The 12,038-nt window shown below is 33.0% G+C and overlaps 1 protein-coding gene across 1 annotated transcript; it reads left to right on the top strand.

The window, feature by feature from the left end:
- The first annotated feature begins 1,712 nt into the window (after positions 1–1,712).
- On the top strand, positions 1,713–7,423 carry LOC131619580 (cold and drought-regulated protein CORA-like). The gene is made up of 4 exons (XM_058890666.1): positions 1,713–1,893; positions 2,099–2,536; positions 6,598–6,678; positions 6,775–7,423. The coding sequence occupies exons 1-4, from the start codon at positions 1,779–1,781 to the stop codon at positions 7,191–7,193; spliced, it is 1,053 nt and encodes a 350-aa protein (XP_058746649.1). The 5' UTR covers positions 1,713–1,778; the 3' UTR covers positions 7,194–7,423.
- Positions 7,424–12,038: the final 4,615 nt, after the last annotated feature.

The raw sequence follows: 12,038 nt of genomic DNA, 5'->3' as shown, positions 1-12,038 counted from the left end.
ACACTGCCTTCGTGTTCCTTGTCTGATTCATTAACAGACTCTTTTGTGGATGAATCAATCATCACCTGGTATTTACTACAGCCCCTCTTATTACAACGTGTCCCCTTTGCCTGCCTTATATCTTCTGAGTGGTAGATGTTAAAGAACACCTCATCTATATTTACTTTAACTTCTTCATTGATCAAGACTTTCATTTTTGAACGAACGAGAATTCTGGCCACATCCATGCAAACTCTACTCTTTGTTCTTTTATCCTCATGAATGAAAACTCCCAACGGTTGAGCGATGAAGGTAAAAAAGTTGTTTGTCCATGCGTGTCCTGGGATTCCCATAACCTTTATCCACACTAACCTTTCTTGATCAACCTCTCTAGGAGACCATCTCCTAACATTCTTGAATCGATCCTCTAGCCACTTGCTACCTCCCTCCACCATCTCTTCTAAAATACCTTCTTAATTCTCCTCTAGTAAACATAGATTAGATCCGAGTGGTGTTGCAGTTATCAAAAAGAAGCCCTCACCATGGAACTGATCTTGCATAGTAGCTGCCATCCCCGGTATAGCAACTTCTCCCACATAAGCTTTTTCTAATCTATTATTTTCTCCTTCATCAGTCGTAAATTCTCTAACTACCATGGAAATATCACCCTTCAGCATTTGCGAATGAGATTCCCTTGACAACATTAGAGTCACCTTTCGCTTCCACCATGTTGTAAACCGGAAAAATTTTGGTTTTACCTCTGTCCAAACCTTTCTGAAGACCTGTGTTCTTTCTATTAGTGTTCTTCCTCTCAAACTTTGGCAGATTAGCAAAGATTTTCTTTCCATCATGAAATAGATTGTCCAATTTCATTTCTAACAACTTCTCGTCCCCTACGTTAAAAAAACGGACAAACCATACTTCTTCCCCCATCTGGTCCTTTTGCCTTCCACTTGTCGTCAAACTCTGTTACGAAGTAAGTCGTTGTTGGCTTACCTCCACCTGCTTCTTCTCCCCTCCTAACACCTCCTTCCCAGCTTCCTCTTGGTTTGATAATCTTCTTCTTGCACACTGTCTTGGTCCAGCCTCCTTCCCCTCCTTTGTTCATGGTCATCTTGGTAGTAGCACGATTCAAGAGTTAGAGAGAGAGCTCTCTCTAACATTTTTTTATCTCTCTATAATTTTATAAAGTATTTTTTGTAAATGAAAGTTGAGAGGTGAGAGATGCCACATCAACAGATGGTTGACATAGAAAAAAAATTTATGTGGCAAAATTTTAGATACGGAAAATGTAGAGGGAGTCTGTTTTAATATAAACAATAGATTAATATTATTTTACATTGAAAAAAGTATAATAAACTCATAGTGGAAGAGGAAAGATCAAAAGAAATTAATCTTGAGATCTATTAACCAAACTTTACTAAACTTGCTGCAGCAGTTCTCTTTAAAAAGTTTAGACTGACCACTTGGATTACACTCTATTGATATACTTTTTTGACAAATAATTTGAATAGTGTGGGGATTATATGGAATATGTATCTCACAATATCTACACGAGATACCAAGTAGACATAGGACGGACAACTACTCCGCTGCGTCATATTTCATAGCCTCCAATTTGTAACACTCTAATTTAATAAATTCATACCAGCTACTTTCTCAACCACCAAATAAAGCTTCCTTATACATCCTTCTTCCCTCCATCATATATAGTTCACACTTTCTTACATTTTTCTCATCTTTTACTACAACACTATCCAATTGAATCAATTTCTGTATTTTACTAGTGATATTGAGCAATGGATTCAAAAAATGCAGTATTCCTCATCCTAGCCCTCTTGGCTATTATTCTTCTTACCTCCTCTGAGGTGTCAGCAAGAGACTTAACTGAGACTTCCTCTAATACCAAAAAAGGTAAGATACATTATTTTTCTATGTTTAGTAACAAAATATAGATTTTCATAGGAATTGTTATTATAATCTTTTTATTTAACTACTTCAAACTCATGTTAATATATGATTTTAACGTTAGATTTTTTTTTTTTTTGGTTAACTATGTAAACACGTGGATATTCCATAAAGAAAATTAATATAAATTTACATTATATTATATTTACAGAGGTAAATGATGTCGAAAATGGTAATGGAGAAGACGGTGATAATGGAAATGATGAGTATCCGGATATTGGTGATATTGGTGATATTGGTGAAAATGGTGATCATGGTGATGAGTATCCGGTTATTGGTGATGGATTCGCGGGTAATGGTCGGGGTTATAATGGTGGTTACCCTGGTTATGGTTGGCGTTATAATGATGGTTACCCTGGTATTGGTTGGGATGGTGGTTACCCTGGTAATGGTGGGAGCTACCATGGTGGTTATTATCCAGGTCATGGTGGTTATTTTGGTGGTCATCATGGTCATGATGATGTTTATTTTGGTGGCTATGGCGACGGTTACTTGGGTCATGGTGGCTTCTATTATGGTGGTGGTTTTCCAAGTAACCGTGGTCACAGTGGTGAAATTGTTGATGCGGAAAATAAAGACAACACTCATAACTAATAATGATATCATCGTTTATGATACACTTTCTTAATACTAAATTTCAGGAATAAATAATGTTGTGTGTATATTTGGAATGGTTTCAATTGTTTTTGTTATTATTATCTATCTTGTTACTTTATAGTATTGTTATTTCACTAGTGGAAACCGTGTGTAAATACATCTTCACTGTGTATATGTGATGATGAGTTTAATTTTGAACAAAAGTAGTGAGTTGTTATCTTATGTATTATATAATAAAAGTTATAAATTTTAATTAGTAATTTATCTCCTTTTAAATATATATTCATATATATGAGGTTGTCTAATAAAATCCACATAGAGAAATCAATAACTTTAAAAGATATAGTTATTTTACTAAATTATTCTCATTAACTACCACATAATTTCACATTTATTAAAAATGAAATGTAATAATACAAAGTTACACAAACATTAACGCCTTTTTGTGTGTCAAATTTACAAAGCTTACCCTTGAATTGGTAATTTAAATCATATAAAATATCTCTGCCAAAATTATCAAATTCCAAAACTAATATGTGATTGAGACCCATCAATATTAAAATACCTTATGGGATTTTCTTGAGCCTCATTAACCTCGATGACTTTCAAAAACATATCAAGATAGTACGAAATATCTAAAACTATTGTTTTCTTTTTTATAAGTAAATGATTCAAATGGGGTACTTCAACCAAAATACAAAGATAGTCTAAACGACTCTCACTGACTAAATTATTTTAGATAATCAAGTGGACATTTGCACCACTCATAGAAATTACAACGAAGCATACTTTTGATACCTAGAGCCAGCCACCTCCAAGAGAATGATTTAATCCTAATAACTAAAGCATCAACATCTAGTATTCCTTCGTTTAAAACCACCTCATTCCCCGCTGTCCAAATACACCACTACACAACCAAGCCAATAATCCAAATCATATATTTTCTCACTTTTCCTTGAAATCCAAGTATACATAACATAAAGTTTTTGCAAAATCGTGGGCAATATGAATTTGCTTCTGCATCTAAAGCAACACCCCCTACAAGGCAATTACCGAACCCATTCCAAGACCACCCTCCATTAGACCACATCCCGCTTCAGCAACAGAAATGTTATTACCTGCATTAGCCAAGAAACCTAGAGGGAACAATTCAGCCAATAATTTCGGATCCAACCAACACGCCGTCCAAAAAGAAACATCAGTCTCTTCGCCTATTTTAATTGAGAGCAATTGTTTTAACCCAAACTAGCCCGGTGTCTCCTTAATAGCAATTATATCGTGCCACCACAACGGTTATTTCTCCTTCCAACTTCTAACATCATTGAACCACCTTTCTCTGTCTAGCTTCTCGTTTCTTCCTTTCAGAATATCAACCCAAATGGCCCTTTCACCCACTAAAATTCTCCGCACCCACTTACTAACTAGCACCTTGTTGAAACAACCAACATCCTTCACTCCCAACCCTCCTATTGTTTTGATTTACAAAATTTACTCCAACTAATCCATGCAACGCAACACTTCTCATTTGTTCCTTTCCATAAGAAGTTCCTCTGAATACTTGTTATTTCCTGAATTACTTTCACATGAGTTATGTAGAATGATAAATAGAAAAACAAGTATGTTAGACAATATCGAATTGATCAACATCACCCTTCCTCCCATAGACAAAAATCTTCCTTTCCAAAAAGGAAATCTTGCTTTACTGATTGATGTCACCGGATTCTAGAAATTCACTCTCCTATAATTTCCCTTAACCTTTATACCAGGAAACTTGAATGGGAAGACATCCACCTTGCAAGCCAAGAAGTGGGACGCCTCCTGTAAAAAATGATCATCAAACCCGACTCCAAATAATTTGCTCTTATACATATTGATCCTCAATTCAGGTGTCATCTCAAACCCCCTAAATATAGCTTTTATAGCCCATAGAATTTCCCATGATCTCTCCCCCACTATTATAGTATCGTCTGCAAATTGTAAAAAATCATAGCCAGCCCCTGACCTCCGCTTAAATTGATTAAACACTCCTTTTTCCACAGCCATTTGCACAAATCCTGCTAACCCCTCACCCATAATAGTAAACAAATACGAGGATAACAGATCCCTCTACCGAGGGCCTCTTTCCACCAAGAATTGATATATGGACTTTACTTAGGACGAATAGTTGCCAAAGAGTTAAGGCTAAGTACCTCGAGGAAAAAGACTCTAATTCAGGTTATTTTCATGCTTCAATTAATATTAGGATTAGAAGAAATTAAATTTCAACTCTTAAGGTTGTGGATGTATAAATAGACGAAGTGGAGGACATTAGGTGAGAGGTGGTTAATCATTTTTCCGAGTGGTTTTAAGAATCGTCTGATGTTAGGCCAAAGCTTAGCAGAGTTCTTTTATTAACCTTATCCGAGGAGGATAATCAAGCCTAGTCATCTATCTTCTTGATTGAGGAGATTGATATGGTGGTGTCCCAAGGTGATGGGAATAAGAGTTCGGTTTCTGATGATTTTAATTTTTCTTTCTTTAAAAAATTCTGGAGCATGTTGAAGATTTATGTGAGAACTATGTTTTATGAGTTTTAATCCTTCGCTTCTTTCCCTCGTTATTTTATTTCCTTTTTGTGATCCTTTTAATTAGGTTAAGAACCCCTGTTCATTGGGATATTTTTGTCCTGTGTTTATGGTAGTATCCCTGTATAAGTTGGTTACCAAGGTTTTAGTTAAGAGACTAGGATTAGTTGTGGACAAGCTTATTTCTTCTAATTGGTCAGCCTTACTTAAAGGAAGATTGTTGGTTGATGGAGATGTGGCGATTAATAAAGTGATTGACTTGGCTAAATGTACAAGAAAAGCTTTGTAAATATAACTTTTGTCTAAGAGATGTTTTGCATGATGTCAAAAAAAAATTGAATTAGCTTTTCTGTACATTGAATGTGTCTCTGAGTACATGTGTGCACCATCGCATTAAAAACATTAGGAATCATTTAAAACAAGCTTGAAATTGACCCAAAACTATGAAAAGCAGTTCCTGCATAAAAAGGCACTGCATATGTCGACACATACATTCTTCAGGCCGACACATGCAACTCAATATTAAAGCTTGTAGCTTATATTTCATTTAGGCAGGAACATACACCTTTCAGGCCGACACATACTATAAGTTTACATATCACGTGTCGGCACATACAAAGTGAGGTCCTTGGTAGTTATATACAATATTAGTATTAGTAATGTAAGTTTACATATCATGTGTCGGCACATAAAGAGAAATGTACTATGTGAAAAATAGTGACTCTAAACCAATTGAATAAAAAACATAAAATAGAGTATTAGTAATTCGAAGTAATGTCCTTGGTAGTTATATTCTCTTGGTTTTGGTCAAAACCGAGGATATAGGTTCTATATTTAAAAAAAAAAAAAAAATCAAACATGACGTTTCCAAAACATATAACTCGGTTTGTGATTTGTCGGGACGAAAGTTTTGTTATGATATATATATATATATATATATATATATATATATATATATATATATATATATATATATATATATATATATATATATATATTATTTGTCTATGAAAACAAGAAGAAGAAAAGTTGAAAAAAGAATTATCTTGAGATTTATGAACCAAAATTTTGTAAACTTTTTAGCTCCACAACTGTACTCTTTCAAAACTTTAGAGTGACCACTTCGATTACTCTATTGATATACTTTTTTGAGAGATAGTATGAATAGTATGGTATGGGAAATATTTGAACGTATCTAACTATCCGCATCAGATAGCAAGGAGACATAGGAGGGACAACACTTCCGCTGTGTCTATATTTCATAGCCTTCAATTTTTAATACTCTAATTGATTTTATTCATACTAGCTTCTTTCCCAACCACCAAGTAAAGGTTATTTATTGATCCTCCTTCACACCATTATATATAGTTCACACTTTCTTACTTATTTTCTCATCGTTTTGTACCACATTATCCAATTGAAACAATTTCTGTAGTTTACTAGTGATATTGAACAATGGATTCAAAAAATGCAATATTACTCATCCTAGGGCTCTTGGCTATGGTTGTTATTATATCACCAGAGGTGTCAGCAAGGGACTTGATTGAGACTTCTTCTAATACCAAAAAAGGTGAGCTATATATTAATTTTATTTTTAATGGTGAGATTTTATTTTTGTTAAACATGGTAAGATTAATATAAAATTACACAATATTCTATTTTTCAGGGGTAAATGATGTCAAATATGGTAATGGAGGCTATAGTGACAGTGGTAGCGGTGGTTACAACAATGGTTATCCGGATAATGGTGGTGGTGGCTACCCGGGTAATGGTGGTGCTTACAATGGTGATCAAGGTGATGATTATGCAGATAATGGTGATTATTTCTCTGGTAATAATGGGGGTTATAATGGTGGTTACCCTAATAATGGAGGGAGCTACACAGGTGGTTTTTATCCTGGCCATCGTGGAGTTTATATTGGTGGTCACCATGGTCATCATGGTGTTTATTTTGGTGGATATGGTGGTGGTAGCTTGGGTCATGGTGGTGTTTATATGGGTGGTTATGGTGGTGGTTTCGTAGGTAATGATGGTCACAAAGATGATGTTGTTGCAGTGCATACTAAAGACAACACTCGTAACTAATAATCATATAATCTTTTATAATATATTTGCTTTTAATAATAAATATCATGAAAAAATAATGTTGTGTGGAGATCTTGAAAGGTTTTCCTTGTCATCAAATTTTTGTAGCAATTGTCTATTTTGTTGTCACTATATAGTATTGTTACTTTGCTATGTATACATCATTACTATGCATATGTGATGATGAGTTTAATTTTGAATAAAAGTGGTGAAGTTGTTATCCTTTGTATCATGTAAGAAAATAATTAACTTTATTTAGTATTTTGTCTCCATTTAAATTTATATTCATGTAAACAATGTTGTATAAGAAAAACCAACTATTAAAGAAAAACAAGCTCTCATTAAAAATTATATATTTTTGTTATAGTTTTAAACATATGTTTACAAGACAACACTAATTAATAATTTCTTTAAGGTGAATACTTCGGTACCTCAACCAATTAAAAAGTATAATTCAATGCAACCCATTTTATTTTAATTTATTTTAAAAAAATAAAAATTTAAAACAATTTTTACTATAAATACTAGTACCCAACTCAAATTCACAAGTATTAAAGAATTTCACTTTCTCTAATGCAGGTTAGTAAGAGTTAAAATGAATAACTTTTCTATAAGAATTAAGTATATCTTCTTCACGAGTCTCTCTTTTTTACAAATCATTGTAATTTTATGAGATGGGACATAACCCCTCCCCCTTGAAGCATGAGGCTTAGAGGGGATAGACGCTCAAGGAGAAACTCATTGAGATAATTCGACTATTGTAATTTTTTGCGATGTACACAACTCCCTAAGTACGAGATCACTACTGTAAATAATATATTTCATGGTGAAACTTTCACCTAAGCTAGAAAAAACGAGGTATTGTGCCTTGGTGTGTCATATTTTTTTTATAATAATAAAACAACATATTCCCTCGGTTTTTAAGAAGTAACCAAGGGAATATGGTGTTGATGTTGTTGTTATTGCATTTTTTCTCATTTGATAGATTGCAAGTGCACAAAATCAAACTTGATTGCTTCAAAGATTTATTGTATATTTCCTTTCTTCAAAGAAACTGACCTTTAAAAAATAGTAAATTTGAATGCAAAGTTTTGACATTGAAACATCATTCTTTTATAAGTTGGAACTTAAATAGAGAATAGAGCTTCAACTTACACAAAAAGGGAGCTTAATCTTTGAAAAGATTTATTGTATACAATTTATCTTAATATTCTATGTAGGCAATGTAATATTTCAAAAAAAAAAAATAGTAAAAAAATTATTCACATCGATTTTAATCCAAAATCGAGGTGATATTTTAAAGGAGGTGATAATTTATCTCGATTTTATAGTTAAACTGTGGGGTCTAATAATAATATTTTACTGTAAAAACACTCGTTAAACAGATCTTACCCTAATCCTTAATAATATGAAGCTGCCCCAAAGAGAGGAAATATTTACCATTGTTACAACATATTTCTCGGATGGATTGCAAGTGCAGAAAATAAAAATTTTCATTGGCCCTGGAAAGAGATCTCTAGCATCTTGCATGAGACCTCTAACATCTAAATCTTGATATCAGCGAAAATTTGTTGCATACAATGTATTATTAATATTCTGTGAAAACAATGTAATTAAAAAAAAGCGCATTGACCTCGGTGATTTGTCATAATGGAGGTGATAATTAAGCATTTTTTCTACACTATATACACCGACCTTAATAAATATTTTCCTTCTATTTAATGATTAACAACACCCAAGACGTTACCATTAGTGATCTGCGTTAAACCTACAAGACATCCATTATAAAATCATGATGAATATTGAAAATCTAACCTAAATGAAACATATAAAGTGCTTGAAACCTAAGGACGCTTGGAAAAGTTCTCTATGATGGATTGCAAGAGCAGAAAATTTTCTCGGTTCAAGGTTTATTTTCTTAAATATCTATTCGAACCGAAAATGATTTGATTTTTGATATTAATTATCTTACCCTTTTTCATCAGAAACAATTTAATTTAAGATCCAACAAGATCTTCCCCAAATTTAATATTTCAAAGATCTAAAATCTAAATCTTGAGGGAATTTATTTTTTATCTAAATTCCTAGAAAATTTGATTTTTATCTTGAACTCTAGGGAATTTGAATTTTATATTTATTTTAACATTCTGTGTAAAAAATATAATATTGGATAAACAATGTATTATTTTGGATAAACAATGTTACAACTTTAAAATAAAAAATGATAATCATACCCCTTGATGCTTTGAATAAACCAATATAAAAGATATGCTAGTTTTGAAAATAATAAAAGTTCAACGGTTGGGGTTTAAACCCATGTGCATATAGTTATACCTCCTCAGTTTTTTAATCACATAGGTGTTAAGTGAAACTTTGCATGACGCCATTCATTACCTTGCTACTTTAGCCGAGGTAAAACACATTTCACATTCGAGGTTAAAAGCGTAATTCGTTGTAGTGGACATATAGGGGTGTGATGCTTAAGGACAAAGTTATTTAAACAATACAACCATTGTACATGACAAAATTTTAAATCCGACAATCTTAATTTTCTTGAATGTACATAGTATCCCAGGCATGAGGCTCTAGAGGTGAGATACTTAAGGAGAAAGTCATTTGGCCAATTTGGTATTGAAAAAAAATTATGAATGTTGTTTTATAATTATATATTTTAGGAGAATTTATTTTAGGCTTTAAGGTAAAAAAAATACTTCCTAAAAATGGCTTGAGCCAACGCTTATCAATAAAAGCGCTTCGTAAAGGTGACTTGAGCTAAATAAAATCATTTTGTTAAGTGTATATAAGACTATGCTTATTAGCATAAAGTGTTGTCTACTGATAACTTATACCAGTGTTTTTATCATAAAGCGCTTCCTAATGATTACGTACGCCAGCGCTTTAAGCAGAAAGCACTACCAAATGAAAGGTTATATACTAGCGTTTTTATCAGAGAGTGTTGCCTAAAGAAGACTTATGCCTACGTTCTTGATAGAAAGAGTTATCTAAAGTATACTTAAGCCAGTACTTCTAACAAGAAGTGTTGCCTTAAGTGCACTTAAGCCAACGCTTCTAACACTACAACAAAACGTGCAAACAACAATGTCGTGTTTCCAACGTATTCATATAGGCCATAGTGATAGGTTAAAATTTTTCGTGCCAAATGAGTTGTTGTATTTATAAACAATAATTTAAAGACTGTTGATTTTAAACACCGCAGTAAAAAATAATGTGTAGCACGCTTCAATTCCCACCTACTATATTTTTCTATTTTTAGAGTACATTAAGCGTGTGTAACCTATCTCCATTATTTAAATAAAAATTGTAAATGAGTTAACAACAGTTAATACGCCAACTGTTGTTAGAGGACTTAAGTTTCCATTGCGGTTTATTTCTCCAATCGTGATTAAATGTTTTACTGATAAATTAAAACAAAACTTATTTCGTATTTCTTTCATAAGACGACCTAGATGAACAATTGAGCCAGAGACGATAGAGGTGGAATAATCTTTAATCTCTTTGTATCCATTAATTTGGAGATCAAATCTTCACCCTCTTTGTTCATTTATTTCTTCATCTTTTGAGTACGATACTGTTCAACATCTTCATTCGTTTTTCTTGGTTTATGTTGTATATGCTCAAATCTTCACCCTATTCGTTCATTTACTTCTTCAGCTTTGAAGTACGAAACTCTTCAATACCTCCATTCCTTACATGTATAAGATTCTTCAGCTTCGAAGTAAGGTACTCTTCAATATCTTCATTCCTTTTTTCTTTGTATATATGCTTTAGTTAGTATAAGAGTACATTTTTCATATGCTTTAGGTTTAGATTTTGGTGTGTCATTCCCATTATTATACGTGTATAAATTTTAGACGTTGCTATAGATCATAGTTAGATGAAAACCGATAGATTAGGTCCGATTTATGAGAAATGAGTTCTTGAATTCCTTGAATACGCTGATAAACATCTTCCCGACAATAATGGTATATTTTATTGTTCTTGTGTTGTTTGCGCAAATATCAATAAGGGTACAAAGAAAGAAATATCCCATCACCTTTGTTTTGATGGTATATGCCAAAATTATATAATATAGATGTGGCATGGTAAGGTGGATAACGAGGAAAGTCGGGTGCCACAAAGTCAAAGAGTGGATGAAGATGAATATAAGGAGGATCTACTAGAAGATATGTTCCGTGATATTGAGGAATCTTCTTTTAAGAATTCTCATATTTATGATACCTTGTGTAGTGATAAAGACACCCCTTTATATAAGGGATGCATAATTTTACAAGATTATCGGTGGTGTTAAAGTTTTTTAATCTGAAGGCAAAAAATGGATGGTCGAATAAAAGTTTCACGGAATTACTTCTTACCAGAAGATAATAAATTGCAAGATCGTTACTATGAGGCCGTGAAGATATTGTGTCCAATGGGTCTCAAAATACATGTTTGCCCTAATGATTGCATATTATACAAGAAAGAGTATGAAGACTTGTATCAATGTCCAAAATATGGTTTGTCCCGTTACAAGCTGAAGACCAACAATGGTGATGAAAATGACTATGACAGTGTTAGTAGGAAACATCCTCCTGCTAAAGTAATATGGTACTTGCCAATAATTTCACGATTTAAGAGACTTTTTTCTATTTCGAATAACATAAAGAATCTTAGATCGCATGCATATGAAAGGACTCGTGATGGAAACATTCGCCATGTAGCTTATTCGTTGCAATGAAAGAAAATTGATTTGTTGTTTCTGGATATTGGAGTTAAGCCAAGAAACCTTAGGATTTGGCTTGCCACCAATGGAATGAACCCGTTTGGTAATTTGAGCACTAATCATTA

The sequence above is a fragment of the Vicia villosa genome, linkage group LG7 (assembly GCF_029867415.1).
Source record: "Vicia villosa cultivar HV-30 ecotype Madison, WI linkage group LG7, Vvil1.0, whole genome shotgun sequence".
NCBI lineage: Eukaryota > Viridiplantae > Streptophyta > Magnoliopsida > Fabales > Fabaceae > Vicia > Vicia villosa.
The sequence above is the reverse complement of the archived record's forward strand: the minus strand, read 5'-3'. Positions and strand labels throughout refer to the sequence as shown.

What these genes read in the sequence shown, in the direction of transcription:
- LOC131619580 (XM_058890666.1), top strand. Translation starts at nt 1,779, where the DNA reads ATGGATTCAAAAAATGCAGTATTCCTCATCCTAGCCCTCTTGGCTATT. An exon ending in AAATAAAGACAACACTCATA is followed by an intron (nt 2,537 to 6,597) that starts ACTAATAATGAT and finishes TACTCATCCTAG; the next exon opens with GGCTCTTGGCTATGGTTGTT. An exon ending in TTCTTCTAATACCAAAAAAG is followed by an intron (nt 6,679 to 6,774) that starts GTGAGCTATATA and finishes TCTATTTTTCAG; the next exon opens with GGGTAAATGATGTCAAATAT.